Consider the following 27,917-nt stretch of genomic DNA (forward strand, 5'->3'; position numbering starts at 1 on the left):
CCCACTCCCCACCCTATGCAGCTCCTCCGTGCACCCCTGTACACTCCTCTGGGCACCCCCGCTCCCCCCCGGTGCAGGTCCCCTATGCCCTGGCGCACCCCCCACCCCGTGCAGCTCCTCCATGCCCGCTGCCCTGTGCAATCCCTCCGTGTACCCCTGCAGTGCAGCTGTGCCACCCCCCCCGTGCACCCCACCTGCACCCCCTGCATCACCCCTCCCTGCACCYGTGCGTCCCCCCTCTCCGGGGGCCCCCCCCAGCAGTGCCCCCTCCTCCCTGCGCAGTGGGGACACGGCTGTGTGCCCTCAGCTCACCCCCCCCCCCAACATCTTTCCCACCTCTTGCAGTGGTGTATGCATGGTTTGGGGCATTTTTTTTGGTTTGTATATTTTTTATTTTAAGTCTTCACACACACCCCCGACTGTTCCTGCAGACCCTGGTGCCCGCTGCTCCGTGCCGCGCTCTGGCACAGCTCCCCCCCTGCGGGATGGGGGGGGGGGAGCTCCACGCGGTGCTGCGGTTCTGCGTGGCGGCCAGCAGCTCTGGTGCGGGAGAGGGAGCAAACGTCCCCAGGGTGACGTGGGGCGGCCGAGGCGGAACGGCGGCCGCGAGCCGGAGTTTGTCTCTGTAACCGGTGCTTGTGATTTATGTAAACGCAAACCCGGTATCGGCTGAGGCTCGGGGCACGTCGGCCCTAAGTTGGAAGAAAAGCGAAGGTGACGCTTGCTTTCGCTCGTCCGCCCGGTTTTGCCCCAGCCTGTGCCGACCGCTCGCAAAACGGGGGGAGGCAGCGTGCGGCTGGGGCAGGGCCCTCGGGCCGGGTTGGAAATTGTCATAACGATGGGTTTTAATGAAAACCCCCGTTTCTCTCGTCCTCCTCTCGGTCCAGCTGGCCTCACCTGCTTGTAGCTTGCTGCTGCTGTTCAGACTGAAGTGCTCTTGTCGTTGGCCTTTGGCTTCTGCCTCGGAGAGACCCGTCTACCGTTAACCTGGCCCGATCGGGTGAACCGCGGGGCGGCGACGAATGGGCACGTGGTCCGGGGGTCCGGGCGGGAGGCCCCGCGGGGCGTCCATCCCGTTGCAAAGTCCGTCACCCGCTTCGCGTCCGCGGCATTGAGGTTTCGGCCCGGGAAGAGCCGGCGAGAGCTGTGCGCTCGCTCCGCCGCGGCCGTGCCGCTCCTCCTGGCGCGGGAGCCTGCGGCCCGTTTGGAAGAGGCTGCGAAGCCGCTGCCGCGCGCGTGCACGTACATGTACACGCGTTGCTGTGCTACTGGCTCGAGCAACCCAAATTTTCAGAAAACTAATTTCATTTCTGTCCCCTTGTTTCTTGTCCGGGCGATAAAAGCATGGTGCCGGCTGGCCTTTTGCAAGTTCTTGGCTTAAAAAAGCATCCTGCAGAGGAGCAGCGGTGTTTCTGGTCCTGCTCAAATTGTGCTGAAAGCAAAGCTCTGAGCGAAGAGCGAGCGCTTTCATTGCACGATGCTCTGGCGTTCAGGGGTTCGAACGGCTACGGAAGGCAGCGTAGCCATGAAAGGCGTGTGCAGTAGTTCTGCCAGTAGCTAACAGTGTTATTTCTACTGTACGAGGAACAGCATCCAGGTTTCTTGCTATTAAATGTTGGCTCTGCAGGAGTGGATGCAGTAAAAGGTTGGTCACTAATTTTAATTTCCAGAGAGGCTGAGAATAAGTGTATTTTATTTTTTCCTTGGTTGCTTTCAGAGTAGAACCAAACTCTGAGAACTAGCTACCGCAGACAGTTGGAGGTTCGTTTCTGCAGCACCCAGCTGAGCATCGTCGCCCCGCCGGGGTCGGGCTGCGCGGTGCAGGATGGCAGCGCTGCTGCCGCTGGCTCAGGGCATCTCGGGGGCTGACGCGTTTAGCAGGGCAGCGATGCCTCGCAGTTCTTCAGGGCGTCTTTCCTTCCCTGCAGCCAGCGCTGAGCCAGGCAAGGCAAAGAAGAGCTGCAGGAGGCCGGGAGCGTTATCCCGGAAAGACAGTGGGTCCTTGGAGACAAACTAACGCTGAGGCTGGTTTTAAACACTGGCTTAAAGGTCTTGCTGATTTATTAGAAACACTGACTTCAAAATGGTTTTCAGATGTCACTTCATTTCTGCAGGCTTGAAGTCTGGTTGTTGTTGTCGGTTGGGTGCAAGTTTGGAGGGTGGGAGGAATTTGCCGTTATTTCTCGAGACCACCTGCCTTGCAAGGGCTGCAGTGAGCTCTTCCAGCAGCGTGCGATCTCTCTCTTAAAGAGAGTTTGAAATGCATTTGGGAACACACCTTCAGTCTGTGTCTCTGTATCATTTTAAAGCGTTAGGTGAATGCAGTTTTTTGTAGAAGTGCTTCCTATTTGCGTGTGCTCTAACTCTCGCGTGCTGCGCTCCCTGCCGCTCGTGCCACAGTCCGTTCCCCACCCTCTTTCCTCTTCCCCTGTGAGTTAACCTCCTTCACTCTGCAGAGTGCATTTTGGTTCATGGACCTTCCTCCCTCGGCTGGAGGTGGAGCGGGGTCGGGGATTTACTAATCTTTTCACGGAATCACAGAACGGTTGAGGTTGGCAGGCACCTCTGGAGATTATCTAGTCCAACCCCCTGCTCAAGCAGGGTCACCTAGAGCACGTTGTACAGGTTCGCGTCCAGGCGGGTTTTGAATATCTCCAAGGAAGGAGACTCCACAACCTCTCTGGGCAACCTGTAGAAGAAGAGCTCGTGCACAAGAGTTCATCTTTTCTTTAGGATCGTGGATTTGCCTGCAGCCCCCTCACCCCTTGCTCCCGTTCCTCTCGTCCTTCTCTTCCTAGCCCTTGTTAACCAGGAGGTCTTCTCACACCCGCTTCCCTCTCTCTTCCCGTTCAGCAGGAGGGCCGTTCCCAGTGGGGTCTCCTTGCCTGGCTGCTCGTCACGGTCCCCGCACCCTTCCCGATGGCAACGCCTGATGTGAGTGTTCATATGGAGGAGGTGGTCGTAGTGACAACGCCCGACAACGCGGTTGATGGAAGCGGTGTGGAAGAGGTGAAAACGGTGCTCGTGACCACAAACCTCTCTCAGCATGGGTAAGAAATGGTTTCACCGTACGTGTTAGAAGCAGTTAGCAGTGACGTAGTGGTTACGTGCTGGAAAGCCTTATATTGCAGGACACGAAACCCAGGGCTCAGGGTGGGAGCGAGCGTCTCCTGCGGCTTCACCTATGCCGCTTGCGCACCGTGGAGCCAAAGGAGCGAGCCTGGGGTCTGGTCTGTGTGAAGGTATCTCCAAAGCATCCCGCTGCCGTTCGGGCTGCTCGGCCAGAATCCCCTCAAACAGCGATCGCAGGGACACCCGCACAATCTCCGATTTCGAGTTACGCTCTCGCTGACACCGTTGGGAGAGCGTGCGCTGAGCGTCTGCACAAGTTCAGCGAGGTTCTGCTGCTCTTCGTTGCTGTCGAGCAATTCTCATGGCGACGTGAGCGCTGAGCAGGCTCCGCTCTCGCTCTTCTAGAGCTGTGTTCTCACAGGTGGTTTTAAACTGCCTTCCTGTTACCAGAAACAAAAAGCAATGCGAAAAAAATTTTTTAGACAGATGGGTGCAAATGTCTTTTAAGGGGTGGGGGAATGTCTGAATGGAAGTGGATGTTGGAATGGACACGAGCACCAGTGACTAAATCGGTGTTTTTTTCACTATTCGTAACTGATCCACTGAGCTGGGTACCTCAAAGAGATGAATCCATCCGCAGCGTGTTGGCTGCAGTATAGCAGAACTGCTGTTCCCAGGGGGTGGTTTGGGGGTCAAGGTTTTTAGCAGAGCTCTGCAAGAAAATTCTCTGCTGTCACTGTAAGCAACACAAGTGGGATCGCTACTGGCAATGTAAATAACAGACACGTCCTTGAAACCACAAAATATTGAATGCCATGTCACTTCTCAAAAACAAGGTGAATCTGTGTGACTTTAAAAAATTTCTTCTGGCTTTTTTTTGGATGGTATTTTAGATTTGAGACTGCTGTTTGTTTCAGTTTATTCTGTTTGGACTTTTCTATATTTTCATGACATGAGCAGTGCTTGTTTTAGACCTGGAAGCCCCATGTAGTAATAGGTTATTTGCTTTGCTTCTCTTCAGAGCGTCACTGGATGGTATCCAGAGCCCAGATATATTTTTAGTGCTTCTAGAGCTTAGATTTTTTCAGCAGGCAGAAAATCCAAGTTCACAACTGCACCTGGCTCCAGGCAGGTTTGTCTGATTCGGGAGTTCCTGTGTTGGATATGAGTGAGTAGCAAGCGGCTGTTTATTGTTCTTCACAAAACACATTTGTCTTGTTTCCTCCAATATGTCCTACTATTTCTGTGCCACAGATTCCCCGTGGCTCTGGGGAAGAGCATCAGACTACAGCTTTTCTGTTATAAAATGGACCCTGTTCCCATCGTTCTGCTGTAACGAGCATAAAACTTGTTAAAAGGCTTCACTCCCGTTAGGAAAGGGGCCGAGGCAGACGAGAGGCACGCTGCTTCCTCGCCCGCTCCGTCGGGATCGCGTGCTCTCCCCTTGCGTCGCCAGGCAAGCGACGGGGGAAAAAGGGGCTTCTGAAACGTTAGTGCTGCCAAGGAAGGATGCCGTGTGCAGAAACTGTCCCCTTTCCTCCTCAGCTTCTTGAGTCTCTAAATTATTTCCGAGAGCCTTCTTCATTCCCAAATTAGTGGATGACACAGGGGAGGAAAGCGTCCGCTCCTTTTGCTTTTGGGCTGTTTTTGCCTATGGTGACTGTCTTCGCTTTCCTAGCAGCAAAGCAGCCAGACCCCAAATGGGGCTGTGGCTCGTTTTGGATGCAGAGTGATTTCTGTTTTTAATGTGGCTAGGTGCCTTCGCAGATCCGTTTGCCACAGTGCAACATTCTCTGGCAATACGGATTGCGGCAGAGACTGGCTCGATTGGGTTGGTTTCATTTCATTCTTCTTTCCCTCCTATTTTTCTTTGGAAACCTTTATTCATCTCCCCAGTGTCTCTCTGGATAGCCAGAAGCAGGATAGCGCTATAGAGCGGAGAGAGGATGATTTTTATTTAGCTGTATCTATGAGTGGAGTATATCTTCGCAGGCATTAAGAGACTTTTTGAGGGCTTCTTGAGACTTCTTGAGACTTTTATGAGATGTCCTGAACTTGGCGAATGGCTGGCTGGCTTCCTCCGGGCATGTTCCTCTCGCCTCCATGTCCATACGCTGGGATCGCGGCAGGTAGATTTGAAGGATTTGGATTTCGGGCTCGTGTCGCTAAACTCGCAAGAATCCCGCTGTACTGTCTCATTGAACTGCTCTCGCTGAACAGGTTTGTAGCGTTGATTGTAGACGGCAGAGCGAGCCACCCACCGTCTCATTTCTAGATTTGGATGATTGCCTTAGCAGGGGCTCCCATTCCTCCTTGGGAGAGTCCGTAGCCTGCTTTGGTTTCCTCCTTCTCCTCTGTTTTTGCTTTCCAGCCCCTGTTTCCATAAGGAAAGCAGCTGAAAGCATGGGCTTGGATTCCTGTGCTTTGTCTGGGTTACTGCTTGTATGGGAAGTAGGCTTTGAACTCTTATTTTGAGGCACTTAAAAACCAAGAGCCTAGGGGAATGGCCCAACTTAAAATGACAAAGCTTGGTGTTGTTGATGCATTTTTCTAGAGTTCTTTTGGGTGTGTTTGCCATTCAAAAAACAAACAAACAATGTTTAAGGGCTTAATTAGTTCACATATTTTTTGGATTGACTGAAAAAAGCAGAGGTAAATAGAAAAAGAGTAATTGTCAGCAAGAGGCTTCTCTTTCAGATGTGATTGGAAAAGGTCTGTACGCCTGTGCCCCAATCAGTTGGCCAATATTCCTACTTGGCATTCCTGGTGCAGTTTTTTGGAGGCTTTTCAGGCTAGGTAAGAGCAGTAGAGAAAGAAGAAGCAAGCCCGTTGCTTTACTGACACTTAGTTTCTTCTTTTTTCTCCCATCTGGTTTATGGATTCTCCTGGGGAGAAACTTGAGAATGATCCTACCCGATGAAACGTGAGCTTTGCTGCCTCCCACAGCTTTGTCATGACAACCAGCTAAGGCACATACTTATTTGATGGGATGAACCACTATGGCTTGGAAGATGTTTGAGTACTCTCCTGTTCCTTTCTGCATCTGCTTCTCCTTCAGTCTGTTTCTCCGGAGCAGGATGGGGGAAAGCAGTGAGGAGAAACTGGCTGTTTTTTTCCTCTTCCCCCAGGTACATCTCTGTGGCAGAGACGCACTTCCTTACCTAGACACTTAAATTTTTCTTACAGGCTGATGAAGTTCCTTTGTTTTTCTCCTAAGGAAGGAATTTAAGTTGTGGGCTGGGTTAGTATTCCCAACCCAATTCCCCCTCAGTCATTGAGTGACACAAATGAGGTGAATGGAAGTCCTGGAGGAAGCTCCCTGCGAATCTCTCCTGTTGCAGATGCTGACTTTCTGCCGGGGTGTTTATTCTGGAGAAGTCAGTGGAGGCTTCTTGCCTGATGGCAGGCGGAGAAGATCGGAATTGGGACCATGGGGTGCTGGGGTTTGCACGCCAGAGGTGGCTGCTGCCTCCCTTGCAGCCCTGAAGTCCTGCCGGAGTGGTGTTTCTGGCTTTTCTCCAAGGCTTTCTGGAGAAATGCAAGAACTAAGTAGCAAATTGGTGAAAAAACACCAGGTCTTTCTTCAGCTCCCCCTGTGCTCTCACGTCTCTGAAGCAGGAGCTGTTGAGTTACTCACCCTGCGACTGCGAGATGCCTCCCACGCGAGATCCCTTATCTCCGTACCGCACCTGCCCTGTGCGAGCATGCTGCTTGCCCTGCAGCTTGAAAGGGGAGCGATGCTTTGAAGCTGCAGTTCCACCCTGAAGCTGTGTGTTATGAGGCCAGGATGGAAAAACCAGTTGCTCTTGAATTTGGTTGTCCTTGTAGCATTGCCTGTGTGAAATGCAGCCACCAGTGAATCACTGGGCTTGTTGCTTTAGTTCACCCGTGGTACCAAAACAAGACAGGTTTCAGATTTACGTTCTTCACGGTCTTCCTTAGACAGTTTATACGTTGTGAAGCTGCTGAAGTATCAGAAGGGTTAACTCTCATTGTTTTCCCTCCTCCCTTCTGCAGGACCCCAAGAGGTAGAGTAAATTTGCTACAGTAATTAGACTGGTCCTCTTTGACAGCAAAAATAAATACACACCTTTAAACCCATTAGGAACGGTCATGGTAGTCTTTATGTTGAGAGCTGGCTGGGATTCACAGATGCAATCTATGGAGAAGCCAGCATGAGCTTTTCTTGCGTGGGAATCTCCTAGAAGAAGATGGTGAGGAATGTGTCCCAGATCAGACGAGCTAAATGTGTTTTACATTTGCGTGTGTACTTAAGCCATTTGCAGAAGGGCTTGGGTTGGCGTTTTGTCTGTACTCTGCGGGGAAGCTGGAACAGACAAGCAGTAAGGCCGTGGAGGCCACCTAGAGCTATTTTTTTTTGTCTCTTTCCATCAGCAAGCACCAAGAGATGTCTGGTGTAAGGAAGATGAAGGCAGTCTTCACTGCTGTTGGCAGAGAGCTAACTTGTGGTTATTATAGGTATATTGAGTTATAGGAGGCTGAGTTTGGAACTTAAAGGTCTATAGCTCCTGTTACATCATGTCTGTTCTTGGATTTGCTGGGTTTTGTGCTGTTTTACAGCGTTTGTGTTGCTCTCTGAGGCCCCGCTCCTGGGAAGCGCAGAGCCAATGCGCTGGTTCAGTAGTACAGCTACTTTGCTTTAGATTTAGTCAGTCCGTAGCCCAGACAGTGGAAGCATGTTTCACACATGTTTTTCTGGGGAAACGTTTTAGGAGAAGCTGCCAGTGGCTGGCAGAAACTTCTAAACGAGGGTTTGAGAGAAGTTTCCGTCGTGCTGACAGCAGCCCTTTGAGGCAGCTTCCTACGAGCGCGGCAGGGCGCTGGAGCCCGGGGCTGCGTGCGGGACACATGCTGGCTTGGAGCGAGCTTCACAGCGCTGTGATTAGAAGTGACATGAGGCAGAGACAACTGGGCTTTTGGCAGCGGTACTCCCTTATTGGTGGTGGGTTTTTCATCTTTGTAAAGAAAAACAGACCTGAAGCTCTCAGAATTAGAGCTGGCTCCTCGCTCTTGTGGGAAAATGCAGTGCAAATGACTCTTGAAGCAGGGCCGCCTGGAGACGGCGGGAGCAGGGACGGTACTTCCATGTCGCTTAATTTTGTGCGTTCCACTCTCTTACCAGCGGTGACATAAATGAAGACACCCTGGAGACGGAAAATGCAGCTGCTGCGGCTGCCGCCGCCTTTACAGCTTCAACGCATCTGAAAGAAGCCGTCTTAGGTAGGTTCAGACGCTGCAGCAGCCTCGTAGCCGGCAGCCCCGCGGCGCTGCAAAGCTCGGTTCCCCGGGGCCGGGCGAGCGCGAGCCAGGAGGGTCCGGCTGGTGCCTTGCAGAGCTGCGGGCTGGCCGATGCCGGCCATGGGCTGTGCTTTTGCAGCTCTCCTGCGGGCATCGGGGATGCTGTCCCAAGTTTCGGGAAGGAGCCTGGGGAGCTAATCCGTGCCGCTGAAGGTGGGTGCCGGGGAGGGAGCCGGCTGCCTTGCTCGCTGGAGTGCTGCCGCCCTCTCCTGGCGCCGGCGAGGCCGTGCCTGGCATCAGCCCTCGCCACCGCCGACAGCCCTGGGATCGGGCCGCTTCCAGCAAACTCGCAAGCTTTCCTTATAAGCAAAAGCGAATTTAATTGAGTCATGATTGCAACTCAGCCGGGGCTGGAGGCGCTGGTGAGATCAGAGCTATTTGATCTGGACCATGTCTCTGGGTTTTAGTTAGGAAGCCTGAGCACAATCTAGGGGGGGAAATGGACCCTTAAAAACCTCCCTGGTTATCCCAGTAAAATACCGTACCCTGGGCTCAACACCGAGCGTTTTGCAGTGTGGAACGTGTCTGAGCAGYGGGGGGACGTGCTAAGGGGCTGGCTGCAGATGGGCTCTCCTGCAGAGAGGTGCAATGGCCAGCGGCGTGCAAGCACCCTCTTGGAGGAGGTTTAAAGGACCGAGTTGCCCTGAAAAGAAACAGTTGCACTGTAAAGACATGGGTGAATGTGTAATTACCCTAGAATCATTAGTTTCATTTTGATAAAATGAATTGAATCTTCAACCCTGGCCACTGACTTCTCAGGTTTCGCACACTCCTCTGTGGCTGGGTCTGTGTAAATTTGCTTGTGCAATTTTTCCTCGAGCAATTTGGGTAGTTGGACACTTTAGTGATAAAGCACGAGTGAATTACAGCCACAGAAACAAGCTGCCCCATGTGCATTTTTTAAACCTGAGCTTTTAAACTCTGCTCTACTGCTGTATGTGTAACCCCGGTGGTTAATCAGGAGCTGCGACTCACGTTTCTTTTTGCTCTGTCCCTGCCTCTGTTCCTCGTGAGAAGTGAAGATGGCTGAAGATGAAGACAGCTTGGAGGCAGAGATTGTTTACCCTATCACCTGCGGAGACAGCAAAGCCAACCTGATATGGCGAAAGTTTGTGTGCCCTGGGATCAATGTGAAGTGTGTGCAGGTGAGAATAAAAGACCCGTCTGTGTGCAGGGAGGAGGTAGGTTCCTAGTTACACTTCCCRGCTGGGGAGGAGAACCGGAGCGGGGCCAGGCCATCTAGTGCCAGCGCTGGACTTGCCTGGGCTGTTCTGTTTATTTGATAAACCCCTGGTAAACTTTTTCTTGCATCAGAACCACATCTTGGTGGGAGAGGGGGAAATTCTTGGTACCATACTCCTTGTATCGTCCCTGATTTGTCCTCTCTGCAAAACTGAGCAGTCCTGGATAGAGAGAAGCAGTTTCCATTTAGCTGCATGTCARAACACTTTGAAAAAGTTTGGACACTTCCACTGTTTGTTCCATCTGAGAGAAACTGAGGATTTGGTAAAAGTTTATTGGTAGGGGAGCTGTTGAATGGTTTCTGCTCTCTGTCCTGGATGGTTCATGGTTAAAAACTGCATGGATTTGGGGAGGAGGGCCAAATTTTCATATCCAGAAACATAGTTTGTGATACTGTAGTAAGGCATCAGTGGCATTTAGACACTGATTAGAAAGCACGCTGTTTAGGTAGTATCTCCTTTGGGCTGTGTTGTGAGGGGCCCTTCTACAGGATGGCCCTTCTGCTTTGCRGGAGAGAAGACCTTGCCCATCTCTGAAGAAATGGATACTGGTGCAGATCAGTTGCTTCTGCTGTTGCCTAAAATCAGTTTTCTCTTTGCACTTTGGCCTGTGCGCTTGTTAGAGAGACATAGTTAATGCCACGCAATAGTTGAGCTTTGCGTTGGCTGACATGGCGTTGAAAAGAAGGCCTGGACCTGGGAAATCCTTACGGAGGTTGACCATAAAGCAGTTCTTCAGCAGGCTACCTGATTCAGCAGGTTGCTTTTTATTTAGCTCATGAGTTCAGATACAGCTGGGTGTGTTGGGTAATAAAGGCAAAGGGGGAATAGCTGGCTACTGATACAGTATATGCCAACTCTCTAAAATTAGTTTTTGGTGAAGTGGGTGTGCAGTGTTACGGAGGTCAGAGCTTTAATAGATATCAGTTGGTGTGCTTGGTAGCAAGCTCTGCAGGAGGTCAAAGACCAAGTAGTAATAACACTACTCCCTTTTYCCCTGAAATCATCGTGGCAAGGCTCTGTGGATTTGCGTGCTGGGTAGCATGCCGCTGGGAAGACCRGATCCTAACAGGAGCAGGAGCGCTCAGTCTCCTGCTGCCAGTCTGCTTGCTTGTTAGCGGCAGCGCAGCAGAGCTGAAGTTCCCTGAAAACTGAAGCTTTTTTCAAAGCTGAAGCTCACCGTACTGAGACCTGTACAGGGGCAGGGAGCAGCACACTGATGCTAATAGTTTGCACAAACCACAAGAAGTGTTTTGCCTGGCTTTCCTGCTTGCTGCTGTGGGATGGGACAGGGCTGGGCATCTAGCAGACTCCTGCGTACTGCACGCACGCCAGACTCCTGGCTTTAATTAGCAGGTACTAACTAAATATAAAAGTAATATTTGACTTTCAGCTAGAGATAGCCTTAACTCAGAGTTCAGTCAGCTTTCTCTAAGGTGTGGAAGTGTTCGTCAGCTTTTTCTTTTTTTCCTTTTTTAACAATGTGTTGAACTCTGGCCTATGAGGCAGCTCCACTCTGCTGCTGGGCACCAGGAAACACCACTTCTGCGGCCAGCCCTGCTGCCGCCTGGTGAACCGTGTTGGCGGAGCACGCTTCCATTTGTTGTGCCGTGTCACACTGATGTTGCATTTCTCCCTTTTGCAGTTTAATGATCACCTAATTAGTCCCAAAGAGTTTGTCCACTTGGCGGGCAAGTCAACCCTAAAGGATTGGAAGCGGGCGATCCGGATGAATGGGATCATGCTCCGGTTAGTCTCTTTATTTGTATGTGCACAGCAACAGCTGGGATTTCTTCTTTCTGGGGGGAAGTGGTAGGATGGGAYGGCTTTGACACATGCTGCTGAGAGAACGATTGCACCACTGACCATTTGTGTTATTAACAGCCTGGCCCCAAATATTATCCATCCAATGGCTTTGCTTATCCTTGTGTGTAGGGAATAATTTGGGACAACAGATGGTTCTGCAGTCTTTTTACAACTTTAACCATGCTGAGTTCTCATCTGTCATAACGTCATTGCAGGTTTTAATGGCAACTAGTGGTCAGGCTGTGTTGCATACAGGTTCTTAGTATGACCTACCAAATGAAATCAGTCTGGTCATAAACTAACACATTATTTTATGTCTGCTTTGTACCACTTTTTTGTGAAAGGCTTATTTAAAGCTTATTTATGCAAGCATTTATCTTCTCTGGCCTTAACTACAGAATTTAATTCTTTTATGGTTGTCTTGAACACCAGCCTGAGACTGTGATTCAATTAAAATCTCTTTGCCTCTCGGCAGGATGAAAATACATCACCTCTTTCCCTAGCAATTGTCAGTATTTTCATAGTCTCTTCACTGAGTGGCTTTGTGTTTGCCTGTGTTCTCCTGTGTGCAGGCGTCTCCCGCGTTCTTCCCAAGCAGCTTTTGCCCCACGTAGATTTTACGTAATAGGCTTATACTTTGCAAGGCAGGTCTTTCAGGGAAAGAACTTCACAAAGAATGTGTGAAGGCAAGCCCAGCGACAGCAGATCACAGGAACGTAAGACTGTTCTTAGCCAGCGAAGGCTCGGGATGTTTGGAGACAACTCGTTTAGATTGGGAAGATCATATATGCCAATCGTGCAGCCTGCTTTGCTTAAGCTGAGAGACCTTATTTTAGTTTATAACCAGAAACACATCCCGTCTCCTCCTACATGGCATGAAGCAAAAAGGGGAAGGAACCGACTTCCTGCTGCCTCGGTCCTAGGCTGAGGCCGTAACTGGCCTTCCTGCTAGAGGCTGCAGGGGTGTACGTGGGGACTAGGTGCTCAAGGGAGCAGACCGAGACCTTCCCTTCTTCCCTCCCTCTTGCCCTCAAAAAAGCAAACGTGTCAGATCCAGCGAGAACACCTAGTTAAAATTACAGACCCCCATGCAGAAGGACCTGGGCAGAGAGGGGTGGGACCAGCTCCGAAAGGAGTTTGTCCAAAGGCCGGGTGTTTCCCTGCTTTTGGAAGGAGGAGGAGATGGAAGAGCAGCAGGACTATGGGGGAGCCCCACAGAGGTGTGGACGTGCTCAGAGGTGTTTGCGTATCGCTCACACCGAGCTGGGGAAATGTCCTCAGAACAGATCAACTGATCCCACAGAGCTCTGCAAGGAGGATTTTGACAATGCCACAGAGCAGGGTTAAACCGCTATGTTATAAAATTAGAATCTAAACTGTAAGTTCACGTGAAGATTTCTATCAAGACTTCTATCATGCTGTTGAGAGCATGCAGCTTGTCCTGATATTTCTACAGGTATTTTTAGTTTTACAGGAATATATCCTTGAGAAAAGTTAATGTGTCTTGAGTCTCTTAGCCCGAGTTGAATGTTTCAGTGATGAAGAAAAGGTATTTTCGAAATGTGCTAATCTTTGTGGACTGAAGAAATTTGTCCTCTATCGTACAGATTTGGAGAGGAATCTTTTTAGAGTGCTGAAATCCTGCTCTTGAGGTTCTGCTTTTGTGGAGCTTCATCGTGGCCTCTGTCACCTCTGTAATACAGATCACTAATTCTGCCAGTGCACACTATTTTAACTTCTTTCGCCTCAAGTCTTAAAAGGGTTCACCACTTCCTTTGACTCTGAAGCCGTGTTTGAATTAGGAAACGAGCCGCTTCCAAGTTCTGTTACCCTGTTTAACGCTTGCTGTAAATCTTTCTGTTCACTGTATGTCACCCTGGGCACCTGTTGCAGATTGCTTCCTTCCAGGCTGTAGAAGGACGTCAGAAATTCATTTGGTTTTAATCTTCCTTCCTTTACTAATTAATCTGTATGTGCAGCAGTGAAGGAGAGGAGGACAGGGTGGTATGCTTCAATGAAGTGATTTAAAAAAAGAAAGAAAGAAAAAAGCCCCACCTTTTTTGGTCTCTCTTCCTATTTCCTCATTTTAGCTGTTCAGTAAAATTTACTTCTAATGCAGTCAGCGTTCTTCTAAGTGTGTAGCTTCCTTCTTCCTTCCATTTTCATAAGGTCACATTTTGCTTGACTAGTTAATAACCTCTCTGTGCACAACCTTGTCTCTGTGTTGACAAAATCATTGGAAAGACCAGCCATCAGTTCATCACACCTTGGATTCATTTGTGGTCAAAGAAGCTCCTAATGCAGTTTGATCTAGCAGGGAAATTTGGGATATGGTAGAAAAGCGTTCAGAAATTCTAATCTGTTCTAGTTCTCTACCTCAGCCACAACGTGATATGTTTGGGCTTTTTCCTTACCATTGTGGCCTCCTAAAACACTTTGCCACCGCTGAAGTATTACGCGTAGTGGTCAGATTTGTGCGAGTGGCCAGTATGGAGCAGGCGCTGGAAGTGGGCACTGTTTTAATTAACTCTTGGTTAATGTTGTCTCTAGGATCAGGAAGCAGGGAAGCTTGATGAGTGAAATCAGACTGTTGCCTCTGTCTGCGCTCTCATTCTTGCTGGCCTATTAAACAGAAGTCTGGAGGTCTTTTTTTTTTTAACTGATTCTCTTACAGGGGAACGCTTCCTCCCACTTTCCCATTGCCTGCTAGTTAGGACTGTATKAAAGGAAGAGAAAAGCAGAAAGATAAAGTACAGCCTGTGCTTTCCATCTAGGATTTTGAAAAGTTTGAGTGCGAAGCTCTGACTGCGTCCAGACAGGAGCTGTTTTTCAGCAATCTGTCAGTACCCTGTTGATGCAAGTATGTTCTCATGCTTGCTCCCTGTGTTGCAGGAAGATCATGGACTCTGGAGAGCTGGATTTCTACCAGCACGCTAAAGTCTGTTCGAACACGTGCCGAAGCACTAAAATTGACCTGACTGGAGCCAGGGTGTCTTTGACCAGCCAGACATCAACAGAGTATATTCCTCTCACTCCTGCTTCTGCAGATGGTATGTTCAGTGATTCCTAGCACCCTTACAGCAGGGGCTTTGAAGAGTTAAAGCATAAATAATGCTGCATAATGAATGCCCCTTATTGTTGCCTCTGTTTTTTGGTTTTGTGGGTTGTTTTTATTCCCTACTTTTCCTCCCTGCTCTGTTGCAGGATTTCCCATGTCAGAGCTAGGCAGAGTCACTATTAGAGCGCATCTTGGCAGAGATGTAATAATTCACCTAGGTGCTCTGTAACGCTGYGTGACCTGAGGAGCTGCCCTTCTTGCATCCTGTCTTACCCAAAACTCTGTAGCTGAAGCAGAAGTCTGCAATTAATCTGTAAGAAAACAGGAAAACGGTAGTCATTGCTTGATGAGGTCATCTTCTGTCCTAGCTGCTGGTCAGGTGCTAGCTGTCCTTCAGTGCTCATCGCAGGAGCTCGGAGATCAGCATGGTTTCTCTTGTTGCGCAGCAGGCCAGGTTGGGAGTCCCTCTTACTGCACTTCTTTTTTTCAAAGCTGTAAACTGACTTCTTCCTGAATAATTTAAGCATTTTCATTTAAGGCTCCCTGGCTGAATTATTTATCATTTTTGTCTGATGAAAGATTAAAGAGAACCAGGGAATACAACAGATTTTTTTTTATCTGCCCTCATGCATGTAGTTTATAAAAATGGATTTAAAAGGATATTGTGGCTATGTAGCTTCAGCCCTAAACTTAATTTGACTTGTAATTACAGGTAACTATTTTTTTTTTTTTTTTGGAAAGTTCTCTAATTTCTAAATACTCTCATTTCCCAAATCCTTTTGCTACTGAGCATTGAGAAACACCTCCCACCTTCCCCCCAGATCCTCAGCTCATAATCAGCTCTGCAGAAGCCGAGCTGAATCCCTTAGCTGCCTCTGCAGGGAGCCGCTAGCAGCTGAGCCCGGTGTTTTGGTAGCAGTAACCGTGGAAGCCGGTGTCTGTTTTGGTGCGTGCTGCACCCTCRCTGGGCTCTGGAATCGCAGCCCTGTTCTCAGCGTTTCTATTAAATATAATCATGGAAATTAACTCACTAACGAGCAGACGCTTCCCACGCCGTTGGGTTCGGCTGCGTTGAAGTAAACAGAGCGCTGATGGCTGCAGAGGGAAGGCGCAGAGCGGCTGGATTTAATGCCGGCAGCTGGGCGTTGCGGACGCTCGGAGCCGCATCCCGGCGCTCCCCAAAACATCGCGGCAGCCTCTCCGGGCCAGATTTCCCATCGCGCCACTCGAGTGACCCACGGCTCCCTCATCTCTAGAGATTTGGCCGAGCTGCGGAGAGCGCAGGAGCGGCCGGGGGTGGCGGGGGGGTCCCGCCGGGCTGCGGCACCCCTCTGCGCCCCGAGGTGGGAGCCCGGCCGCGCGGGGGCTCGTGTCTCTGCAAACCCCGCGTCCCGGCCGATGCAGCGAGGCTGGGAACTGGGCAAAAAGGGTTTGCTGCAAATTTACTGTTTGGGGCTCAAAACCGGGTTTGACTTCCGCTCTGCGCAATAGCAGTGTGTGTGGTTGGGGGGGGGGGGATAGGGAGACCAGCCCCCCTCCTGGGCATGGGTCCTTTCGCGGCGGTGCGCTACGGGGTGCACCAGCGAGTGCTGCCCGCGCAGYGGTCTCGTGCGGCTCGATACTTCCCTGGGGCATCTCTCGATTTGGCTTGGAGAGCAAAGGTCAAATAAAACTGGTCATATGCGATAAAAAGGGAAAGTTACAGAAATGCAGCAAGGGAGTGTTTCCCTCAGAAGCAGCCTGTGAAAAACAGTGGGGAAAAAATCAGGACTTTTTTTTTCTTTTCTTCTTGCTATTGGTTGCAGTGAATGGATCCCCGGCTACAATTACCATAGAAACCTGCGAGGATGCAAGCGATTGGACCACTAGCGTTGGAGGTACGTCTGGGGAGCGCACCAGGCGCAGCACATCCGGGGTAGAGGTCGGAAGAGATGCAGGGAAGAGACGGAAACAGCGGGGACAACGAATAGGAACTCTCCTGCTGGAGCTGCCCTAATTTGCAAGCCTGCTCGAACCTCCTCCCGGGTTATTTGTTTGCCACTCCTCGGTGCATAGCACTGAATTACATCCTGCGTGCACGCAGTCCGACTGCACCATCGCCTTGAGATAAAATTGTTTCTAAGCATTAGAATGTCAAAGCATAGGCCAAACATTTGGTGTGGCTCTAGGGAAAATTAGAGCAGTCATAAAACTTCTCCCTTGCTCCTCTGGCGTAATCTGAGCTAAGGAAACAGATGTTTCTTAGACGGGGCTCCTGCTGCTTCATCTAGCTGCACTGATGAGATCGGATTCCTAAAGGAAGCTCTGCCTTGGTGTCTCTCGCTCGCCCCTGGGTCTAATTTGCATCCTGAGCTGAACTGAGAACAGCCTTTTCTGTGGCATCGGTGGCCTGTTTGGCCAGATCGGGTGTGTGGTATGGAGGATGCAAGAAGCATTAGGAGAAAACATGTTCTTTTAAAATGCCACAAGCATTTGTTCTTTCAGTTGCAGCTCMTTCAGGGTATGTGCTCTGGCTGGGTTTTGCCCCGCTGTTTTATACCTAGAGCCTGGGTGGATTTCACCCTTGTAGGCACGAGAAGCAGAATCCAGAGCAAATCGCCATCCCCTTGGTGGACTGCTAGATGTGCAGCCACTTGTCTTAAGAGTGAGCCATTAAAATCCCCATTGCCTCTTCCAAGTGTTTTGAGGGTCTTCTGCTTTCTCTTTCTCCAGATGATGCTTTTGCTTTCTGGCGAGGGCTGAAAGATGCAGGTGTTCTGGAAGAAGTAATCCATGAGTTCCACCAGGAGCTAGTGGACACCATAAAAGGCTTGCAGGAGCGAGCGCAAGATCCCCCATTGCAGCTCAGCGGTAAGGATCTGCTCGGACATGTTGGAAAGAATCATCTGAGCAGAGGGGTTTGGATTTTCTCCTTTAGGATGAATGGATAACTTTATAGGAACATAGCTCATCATAACTAAATCAGTTTTCTTAAAAATAGAAAATGAAATTAAAAGGAAATGCTTTTACTAGTTCACTTTTAATTTACCATTCTCATAAATTTTAAATTAGATGGGTGTTTTCAGCTTAGTAATGGTGTGGGAGGGGAAAGTGAGGCTGCCAGCTGGACAGATTCTTCTACTAAAAACTGTTCTGGCCATGCTTTGGGCAGCCTGTCAGCAGTGCTTGGGGCTGCTCAGGTGGCCTAAATTCTACCCAATTCCCTGTGCCTGGTGTTTCCTGCTTGCTGGCTTTAGGTTTTTGGACAAATGCTTGGCACAGGAACTTAAGTGGGATTTAGGCCATCAGAATATGATGCAGCAACCAGCTACTGTGTGAGGAGGTTTCTTATCAATGCCTGCTAAGTAGGAAAGGACTGTTTATACGCTAATGACCTCTTGCACTTCCTCATGACTCTTCTGTCTTCTCCCCCATTGTCCTCGCTCAGATTTTTGGCTACCTCAGTTGAACGTGTTTGTTTTTTGTATGGCTTTTTACCAGGGAAGGATAAATACTTTATACTGGGAATTTTGCTTTCCTCAACGATCTGTGTCTTGTTTTTAAGATGCTGTTTTACTCAACAACATAGTCCAGAACTTCGGCATGCTGGATCTGGTCAAGAAGGTCCTGGCTAGCCACAAATGTCAGATGGATCGCTCGAGAGAACAATATACGCGGGATTTGGCAGGTATATCCCGGAGAAAAGCCAGTGCTCTTTCCCTTGTCATCACTGGTAGTGTGTTTTCTTTGTGTAAGAAAGTGGATTTCTTGTTAAAGCTGGCGCATGCTAAACCAGCTGCGGAAGGACCAGCTTCTCATACCTTGGGTTTTGCAACGGCGGTGGTCCCTGGGAAGCTTGTTCGTGGCCCAGGCTGGGGTTGCGCTCGCTGATCCTTGTCTCTTTTCAGCTTTGGAGCAGCAGTGCGATGAGCACCGCAAGCGGGCGAAGGAGCTGAAGCACAAATCGCAGCATCTCAATAACGTACTGATGACTCTGACGCCAGTCTCTGTCCCGACGCCTTTAAAACGTCCCAGACTTACCAGGGCCACGTCCGGGCCGGCTGCCATAACCTCTCAAGTCCTGTCCCAGCCAGCGCAGATTGCAGTGGCTCCGGGGATGCCCGTCTCTCAACTCGCCAATCTCCCCCTCAGCAAAGTGGTCTCAGCGCTTCCGACGTCCGTGCTTGCGAAAAGCCCGTCCCAGCCTCCCGCGGTGAGCTCGCCTGCGTCGCCACTCTTGGGAGGATACACCGTGCTGGCCTCCGCAGGCTCCAGCTTCCCCAAYGCCGTGGAGATCCACCCGGACGCTTCCAACCTGACGGTGCTCAGCACGGCTGCCATCCAGGACGGCAGCACTGTCGTAAAGGTCGTGAGCCCTTTCCAGCTGCTCACCCTCCCGGGACTCGGCACCGCCATCCAGAACGTGACGCAAATGGCTCCCAGCGGGAGCGCGATTGTGACCGTGCCGACGGGCGCCGTCGAGGGTGCCGCGGCAGCAGACGAACACACCACCACCATCGAGGTGACCACAGTGGCCGACGAGGCGGAGCAGAAGTGACGAGGGGACTCGCCTGGAGGGACGTTTTCTGTGACGCTCTGGGTGGAACTGCCTTTTCTCCGTCTGTGCTGAGGGAAGAGGGAGCAGTGTAAAGAGGGCACAGGCTAACGAGACTCTGAGAATGGCCGAAATCGGCAATGAGGGGGTTCGAGTCAGAGAGAAAGAGGGGGAGGAAAGACACCCAAAGAAGGGAAAGACAAAATGCTCTGCCCTGTTTGGAGAGGGGAAAAAAAAAGGCTTAAGCCTTACAAAGCTTTCCTCCCCTAGCCTCTCGGAATACTTATTCCGTTTCTAGCTTGTTAGCCCTGCCTTATCTCTAGACTTCTTAGCTGGGACAGTGTGCGTTAGAGAAGCAGACGGGAGCAGGGCCGCAGGGCAAGGAAGCAAAGGCAGTAGCAAAAGACTAAGAAAATACGAGACAAACCGCTGAGCAGGTGCAGCTCTGCCCGCTACGGGCGCAGGGGCTGCGGGTCTGGCGCGAGCTGATGGCGCGTGTAGGACGAGTCGGGGGCTGCTCTCGCTGTCCCGGGAGAGGGCTGCGTGGGTGGACGGGGGCGGTGGAAGGAGAGGGCACCCCAGGTGCCCGAGCGAGCCGGAACGGGTTGTCTGTGGGACACGCGTGGGCATGAAGTGACGGCTGGGAAGACCCTCTGCGTGGCGGCCGTGGGTCCTGTTACGTTGGATCCCGATGGCTTAAACGCCTTCGTCCGTGCTCGCTGAGTGAGGTTTCCTCCTGAGGGTCACCATGTGTTTCCCAGGTCTGATCAGCGAAGGGGACAGGAGGACTGTTACAGGTTTTGGTTCTGTGAAGAGAATAGACAAATCCAAAGAGCCAGGAAAAGCTGTAACTTCTGAGGATTTAGGGTCTCTTTCTATTTTTCTCCAAGAACCCATTCTTTGGGATTTTTAAGCAAATTGTGTAGCCCTTCTGGTTGTGAAGATACTGCTATAAGGCAGAAATGTACTGTTGAATGTGCAGAAAGACTAATTAAACAATAGCACTCTGGAAAGCTTGCACTTCTTAACAAGGTTGAACTCTAAAGCCCAACCGTCTCGGCATCAGGCTGGTCCTCTGGTCACGAGCGTCTTGCCGGGCTCCTCTTCCTCGTGGAGCTGGGTGCTGTCATTCTCTCCCCGCGTGGTTTGCAAAGATGTTCTGTGGGCTGCAAGGTTTGAAACACCAACGYAGAATATTCAACTCTCAAATATTCTTTTGATGATTCAACTTGCTGCGAGTCTCACAACTGTTCCTGTTTTAAGACATACATACGCTGTATGTGTGTGAAGTGATGTTTACACTGTCTCCAGCTAAAAGGAGTTGGGTGCTTGAAGTATGGGTTTTCTATAACTTGATCTGGCAGCAGCAGCAATGACAGGTCACTTTAATGAGCTAATAAATATTTTTGAAAGAGTGCTGCTGGTTTATTGTATTTGTGTGTGGTCATGACAGCTAGGATTGCAATTCAGGAGTAGGTCAGAGCAGAAACACGCTTCTTTAAATATATATTCGCGCATATGTATATTCTGTGCTTGCCACCATCCAAACATGTGCAGAGAAATGCTTCAAACCCTTCCAAAATTGTGGGCATATTGTGACTGTTTCAGACTATCCCGGGTGCTAGGATATGCCCAGCGGTGAAGGTTGCTCCAAGGCGTTTCTCCTGCGCTGAACACAAGCTGTGAGAACATCAGGAGTGGCCACAACGAAAAGTTTGGCATCTTTGCTGCTCTAGCCTTTAAGAAGTGTCTGGTTTGGGATGCACTGAAGTCCTCCTTTCTGATCATTTGAAGGTTTTATTAACCATGGGGAACATGGAGTTTTTTGTTTTAACTTGTTAGCTGTAATTGTATGTTGGTCTGGTAAAACACAGAGGGAGTGAAACTTTACGGAAAAGCTTAGGGACTGTTAAAGAAAGAACCAATGTTTTGTATTATTGGGAGAGGGTAATCTTCCTGTTGGAGAGAAGAGGAGAAACCTCTTGTCAATAGTGTGGACCTTTTCAGGCATGTGAGTTTGAGCAATTTCACTGCTACATGTGTGAGTGGGAGAAGTTTTGCCTAAAACTTGTTGAGGATATAAAAGGGTTTCTTCCTTTGCAGATGATGCTTTTAATTTCAGGAACTGGAAATCTCGATGACAACCTCCAAACCTGACTGAGTGGTTTGGATGAGAATAGCAGTCTTGTAGAAGATCATCTGTCCTGGCTGTGGGATGGGTGCTGCCTTAGCACGTTTTCTATGTTAGGAGGAATGGGTATGTAGTTATGTCCTGGCAGACCRGAGAGGCACTGTGGAAACAGGAGAAGTTGAGAGCTGGTGGCAAGAGGAGCAACTTGTTTGGTGTGGCGAGATGGACGAATGCAAGYGCGTGCATGGATGGTCCAAGGGGAGTAGTACCGAAATGAAGTGTGTGCGTGTTGCAATGTGGATTCTGTGACTCTGCTTAAAACARACACTCTGCCCTTTTCCATCGCAGCAGACAGGCCAGCGCTGTTTATCTGTGTCGAGGCACGTTTCTTCAGAGCTTCTCTTTGTTAGCAGCAAGGTCATTGTTCAGAAATCTCTCATTTTGTGTGTTACAGCTGCACTGAAACCATTGAACCAGCCCGGTATTCGCTAATTCTGTCTCTTCTGCCAAGCAAGTTTCTGAACGTCACTTACTTCCTTCTCTTGAGTAAATATTAACTCCTTCCTCCCACGCTGGGGAAGGAGGCAGCATAGCTATGTTTTCTCTTCAGCTGAGACAACAGTGAGAAGTAGGTGCGTGTGCTGGGTATCTGGCTGATGTGTTATTTACTCTGACGTGATGTTTGCTCTGCAGTTTGGACATTGTAACTGGGTTTGCAGATGATTAAGGACATGGGTCAGTGATGTCTGGAGGACTCGGTCATCTGCCTGGTGCCTACGAGGAAGGGAGAGCTTGTCGTGGACCACTGACCGCTTGGTGCTCCTGGGAGGTGGAGCAGGGCAACAGTGTCGTAGGAGTGGCTCCTCTCCAAGCTCCTGTGTGCGGGTGAAAGCAAAGGAGAAATACGCTTCCCCTGCAAGTGGGATCCTTCAAGCATCCCAAGGACTGAGCAAGGGCAGCGTAGCATCCAGAAGGCTTTAGTGCCGCGGTGTTGTCCAGTGAGCCGGGAGGTTCGAGTACGTGACCACAGCAGGATCCCGTGGTACCTGTAAACGCTGTAAGCGGTGCCGGGGCGCTGCGCTGGCTTTACCCTACAGCACTGCAGAGCCAGGTGGCTTTGCTCTTTCTGCGGCTGAGCAGCACGTTGCTCTAGCTGGCAAGGGCCAGAAGGCAGCCTCCGCCTCGGAGCGGGGCTGGCCTTGGGTCCAGGCTCTCTGATCCCTTTTTTCTCGCTGTTGGAAGTGCTGAGTTCTGGCCAGCCTGGAGCATCTCCAGGAGTCCCTAGTCCCCTTCGTGGCAATGCTCCTGGGCTATTGACAGCGGTCAGCTTGGGCCTTCCTGTTGCTAGCATGTTTTCTTGAGGGCTTGAGCTGCCTTAGCTTCAGGAGCGTTGGTGAAAGGAACCTGTTGATTATTTTCGGAGAGCTGCAATTTTCCTATGTAATGAGAGCTTTGTTTTCAAACCTAACCTTAGGAACGCTTTCATCCAGATGAATTTTGATAAGAAGGGAGCTCTTGGCCTTGAAACCGGTAGGTGCGGCTTGGTGGAACATCCTTGAAAGGCTTGCTGAGACAGGAGCTCAAGAGGATGCTGGAGCGAGATGCGCCAGGTAGAAAAGGGACATCTGCTTCTCCCGTGTGYGTGTGCACACACGTGTGTGAGCCCTTTGTTCACTGATTCAGTCTGTGCATGTCCGAGTTGCTGCAGATGCTGTGAACAGGATCTTGTGTCTGGATTTTTTTGCACATAGGGACCTAAGGCGAAATCAGTCTCCTACATTTAAGCTAACTTGTGCTTAGCAAATAATAAGCCTGAGTTGACTTGAGGCATGTCCGGGTTTCGATTAGATTTTAATTTGGTGTGCATGCATCCCCTGACCTTTTGAGCGAGTCTGTTCATCTCTCCTGTCCCCTGCTTCCTCTAAGGGCGTGCGAAGGCAGAACAGTGCATTCATCCCTTGTTGGAGTGCTTGGTCTGTTCCTCTCCACCCCCTTGCCTGGTGGAAGGACTCTTCCCAGTGCAGAATGCGGACACAGTCTGTTAAAGGCCAGCGTCGAGCTGTTCTGACCCTTGTGGACGTGTGGCCCCAGGTTTCCAGGGCCCCTGTGTCGGGACCTGCCTGCTCCGTGCCCGTGCTGGGGGTCAGCACGCCGCTTCCCGCTCGCRGCAGCCTCCCTCCTCTGGGCCGTGGGGCGCAGGCCTGTGTTTCCTATATCGCGTCCCCCTAGTTTCGTTGTGAGCTTGATGGGCTTCTAGGCATCAAGAGCGAGCGTGCAACGCGGGGCTGGGCCGTCCTACCCGGTGAACGTGGCAGAAAAACCGTGGCTGGCAAAGGCGACGTCCGCAGCATCCCACCTCGCTGCAGGCCAGGATGCGTCGGACCTGTTGACCCTTTGCACTTGGAGAAGCTTGAAAATACGGTCCAAATCCCTTCTAAAAGCTCGGAAGGTAAAAGCGCCGGGGCGTCGCTGTTGCAGGGGCCTCGTGGCCTGCTTTGGAGGCTGCCAGCTCCTGTTTGGAGGAAGGGGAGAGGTAGCGGTCCAGCTCGTACGTCCTGAGCACCCGGAGTTAGTGGCAGGTGAGTCCTGCAAAGCAGCCAGCGACACTTTGGAGACCTCTGACACCTGGCAGTGAGCAAAACTCCCTGTTCCGTTCAAAGGGTCCAAGACCTTACTGAAAGGGACGGAGAAAACGAAGAACACACACTCTGGCCACGTTAGGTGAGTAAACAGGAAATAGTTTAGGTATCTTAAACCTTGTTTGTTATTATGTGCAATCAGCACCGTGCGCCATGGCTGGCTCTTAGGACCGTCGAGGGGCTGCTAGGGCATGGTGCACCGTGGAGAGGTAACGCCTGAGCGCAGCGCGGAGCAGAGCGTGGCACCGGTCTCCAGCCGAGACCGTCACCGCCATCAGTCGAGGCTGGTGGCCCCGCTCTCGGGGGAGCCCGGCCGGGGAGTGCCGGCACGAGCAGTGTGAAGGCACTTTGACCCGCGGAGCAATGCTTCGCAGGGTTGTAAACGGCTCCCCGGGCCATAAAGACCGCGCGGGCCAGTTGTGGCTGGTGCAACCCTTCATCCCTTCTGCAGAGGGAGGTGCTGGTCGGGTGGCCCTGCCGCCCGTCATCCGGGGAGGAGAACRGCGCCGGCACAGCCTGGAAGGCCCTTGTCCACCCTGCGGGTTATTGCCCCGCGGAGGGCCGGGCTGGGTTTGGAACAAGGGTAGCAGACTGTAAACGGAAAGATTCGCAGTGACAGCGTGTGGGTGACTGTCCCGAGCTGGACGTGCCGAGGGTGCACCGCTAGGACCTGACGCGGGAACCGAGACCCAGGTCTCYCCTCGCTGCAGAGAGGACTCGAATCCTCCCCTCTCCGTGCTTTGCTGGAGGGATGAGCAGGGCCGCAGTCCGCTGCAGGCGGCAGCGCGCTCGGGAGCCGGAGCATCCTCGGGAACCGCAGCCACCCCCGGCCGCGGGTCGCAGCCGAGCCGCTTAGCSGGTGAGCGGTGCCGCTCTTCCCTCCGCGGGCAGCGCTCGCACCAGGCAGGGACGTGTTACATAAGAGCCGCCAGCGTGAGCATGACTCATTCCGCCGTCCTGCTTTCCCGGTGGTTGCGAGGAAATGGAGACTCAGGAGGCTTCGYTTCCTCCTCCGGAGCCCGGCCGCTGCCCCCCGCGGTCCCTGTGCATCCCCGCTCCGGGTGGGAGCGCTGCTGGAGCAGACGTTCCCATCGCGGATGTCCTCGCTCCTCCTGCTTAGGGTTAGCACCAGGGCGCTCCGGGGCCCTCGCTCATCCGGTATCGGCATAACCGGAGCGGATAACCGGTGCCCCCTGCCCGCCCGGCGGAGGCTGCCAGCGACCSCCCCTCGGGAGCAGCAGCAGCAGCTTCATCGGGGACGTGCCGGCACCTTGCTGCGGGAATGGAAACCGAAACCGGGGCTTCCCGCTGGGGTGTTTATCTCGAAGCAGCAAACAGCGGGCTTGGCCTCTCCTCCCGCTCCCCGTGTTGATGCAATTGCTCCGCGTCGCCTCCCCCCCCCCGGCTCTTTCCGCCCCGGTGCTGAGCACCGCCGCGCTGCAGCCTCCCGCCGAGGGGCTCTGTCCGGGCAGCGGCACCCATGCGAATGCCGGGAGCGGGACCCTGCGGATCGAGGCTGTCGTGGTGCCATGGGTGCAGGCCCCAGTGCCCGGGTCTCACCAAAAATGAAATATTCTGGTTTAGAGGCCGAGAGCGTCCGGCCYGAATGCGGGCACTTCCTTCTCTTCACGTCTCTTCCCTCTCCTGCTTTAACTTCAGAGGTTGTTGTGGGACAGTTCTTATTGCAGATACTAATGCAATGCTCCCAACTCCAAATGGTTTTTTTTTTTTAAAAAAAGTTGCTTCCCCTCTCCCAGTGAGAAATCAAGCGTAGACACTGCATTCTTTTCTTGGTTTCTTCTRTATTTATGTGACCTTCTCATCCACGCCAAGCAGGACCAGAAGCTTTATATAACATACAAGGAAAGCTGAGTTTCTCATTGCCCGAACTGCGGGAGCTGGGGCTTTATGGGGAATATCCCACCCTGTAAAATACGATAAAATGAGAACTCGGTGCTGAGTTATTGCCTTATTGAGCCTGCAGCCCTCCTTCCTGGGGTCAAGGATCTTGATTTTTTTTTGCCCCCTGCCCGGGCTCCTGCAGGGACGGTTGCTGTGGTCTGGAGGCGGCAGTGTTCGAACGCCGCCTGCCCCGCGGGAGGGACTTTCTGCCCGCAGGCAGCATGAAACCTCCTCYTGGCCCCACTGAAGCCACCGTGCGAGCGTCCCATCGCGGTTAGAGTTTGCCTTGGGGCTTTGCTCAGCTTTGCCTAGCTGGCACTTAGCTGATGGTGCAGGACGGGAGGAAGGCGTCCCCCACCGACTCGCAGGGGGGGAARGGGCCGGATCCTCTCCTGGTGGAGATGGCTCTCGGTGGCTGGGATCGCTCGCGGCCCCTAATGAAGGGAGAAGGGCTGCATCGAGCAAGGGGAGCGTGTGGGAGTGGTGCCGCTGGGCAGCTGCTGCCTCCTGTCCCGTCCCATCGCGTCCTGGCTCTGCGGCGGCTGCCTACGCTCTCCCACCTCCGCCTTATCTCCYGGCGGGACGTTGTCCAGGGAGAGCGTGCTAATCACGCTAATCGTTCCTTTGCTGACAAAACACGGCCCAAGGGAGCTGGATGGAGGAGCAGGGAGGATGGAGGAGCAGGGAGGTGCTTGGGCGCGCAGTGACCTGGGGGCTCTGGCCAAGGGCAGCCCTGCGGTTCCCTTGCATGGCAAAAGGCTGCTGGGGTGGGATGAGCCTGCGCCTCCCTCTGGCTCTCGCCCCTCTGGAGGTAAAGTGCCCTCCGGGATAGTTTCACGCTGCTGAACTGGGGGGTTTTGGGCTCCTGTGCTTGGCAGCTTGGGAAGCGGCGCCCGGTGGGGACCCTAGATCCCGGCCGCGCCACGGCCCCTCCATCGGCTGTGATGCTCCCGCCGCRGTGCTGGGGCTGCAGCTGGGCTCCTGCTCCTGCCGAGGCCCCTCATGCGCGAAACCACGCGGAGCTGACAGCCAGGCACCGCGGCGGTGGCTTGGTGCCGCTGGCGTCGGCGTCGCCAAACGAGGCGGGAGCCGCTCCTTGCCCTTCCTCTCCCGTGCGCACCCCAGCAGCGGGCGCACGGTCTGGCAGTGCCGAGCGTGAGTTGCATTTCACGCACCGTTTGGCGGCTTTGCATTTGGGAACCTGGGTGTTGCTGCCTGCAGCTCGTGCCCCAGACGTGACGCGCATGCCTTTGAGCCCTCTTGACAGAAGGGGTTTTTGTTTGTTTGTTTTTGGTTTTTATGTCACTGGTGCAGGTCTTCCCTCCAAGGCCTGTAATCTTTGCTGGTTGCTCCCGTTTGGAAGTGTGCAGCTGCTTTGTCCAGTAGCTTTCCAGAACCTGCAGCTGGATGTTGGCACCAAGATAATGAGAAGCAGGAAAGCTGGGGCTGGGGCATTGCTGCGCCGCTCTGCCAACCGTGAGCGCAGCGGACGCTCCGAGTGTCACTGCTTTTCCAAGTCTCTTCTCTGGGATGCTGCTGCCAGAGGGACAAGGGATCTGCAATGCCTTGGCCTCGTGCTCTGATGCCATGTGGTACCCAGCTTTCGAGGATGCCCGTCTGCAGCATAGCTGGCTGGGGGGCTCTCCCGGCCTTCAGGGTGGATGTGTGCGTTTCCAGAGGGGTTCGCGGGGTGCAGCTGTGCTGATTCCCGTGCATGGGGCTCGTGGTGGTGTCTGTGCACTTTGCTATGGGCTCGCAGCAACGTGTGACCGTGGCGGCTCCCCGCCGGCTCGGGGGGTCGTGTGAGCCGCAGACCCCCGTGGCAGCGAGCCGGGGAGCAAAGCCAGATGGCTGAGGAGCCTCCGGGCTGCCCAGCACCGATCGGCTGCCAAGCGGCGAGCRCTGGTGCTTGCGTGCTGGCGTGTGGCTGCCGTGGGGTGCGCGCGCTTTGTAACGAAGTTATACAAAGCCTAATGCAAATGAGACTGTTTGCAGCTCCGAGAGCGCTAGCTCCTGGGGGTGGATTTTTTTTAATTTATTTTTTTTTGGCATGACTTTGAACTTTCTGTGGCTGGGTAAACTTTGGGCAGGGAAGGGAACAGAAATTGAAACTGATGATGATGAACAGAAAGGAAACCGGGTAGGCTTACCCCGGCCGGAAGCCCTATTTAAGCAGTAGCAGTCTGGCTCCTCTCCTGGCCGCATGTCTCTCGCT

The 27,917-nt window shown here is 52.3% G+C and overlaps 1 protein-coding gene across 3 annotated transcripts; it reads left to right on the plus strand.

Moving 5' to 3' along the window:
• The first annotated feature begins 2,719 nt into the window (after positions 1–2,719).
• Positions 2,720–20,446, plus strand: GMEB2 (glucocorticoid modulatory element binding protein 2). Of its 3 annotated transcripts, XM_026057038.1 has the most exons (9): positions 2,720–3,050; positions 8,216–8,313; positions 9,409–9,536; positions 11,278–11,381; positions 14,331–14,488; positions 16,302–16,373; positions 17,209–17,346; positions 18,041–18,163; positions 18,384–20,446. In XM_026057038.1, the coding sequence occupies exons 1-9, from the start codon at positions 2,920–2,922 to the stop codon at positions 19,031–19,033; spliced, it is 1,602 nt and encodes a 533-aa protein (XP_025912823.1). In that variant the 5' UTR covers positions 2,720–2,919; the 3' UTR covers positions 19,034–20,446. The 3 variants fall into 3 exon arrangements, with proteins under 3 accessions (XP_025912823.1, XP_025912832.1, XP_025912842.1); XM_026057047.1 differs by lacking the exon at positions 2,720–3,050 and having other exon boundaries at positions 8,232–8,313; positions 9,414–9,536; XM_026057057.1 differs by lacking the exons at positions 2,720–3,050; positions 8,216–8,313 and adding an exon at positions 8,530–8,544 and having other exon boundaries at positions 9,414–9,536.
• Positions 20,447–27,917: the final 7,471 nt, after the last annotated feature.

Source organism: Apteryx rowi, unplaced genomic scaffold (assembly GCF_003343035.1).
Source record: "Apteryx rowi isolate R43461 unplaced genomic scaffold, aptRow1 scaffold_0, whole genome shotgun sequence".
Lineage (NCBI taxonomy): Eukaryota > Metazoa > Chordata > Aves > Apterygiformes > Apterygidae > Apteryx > Apteryx rowi.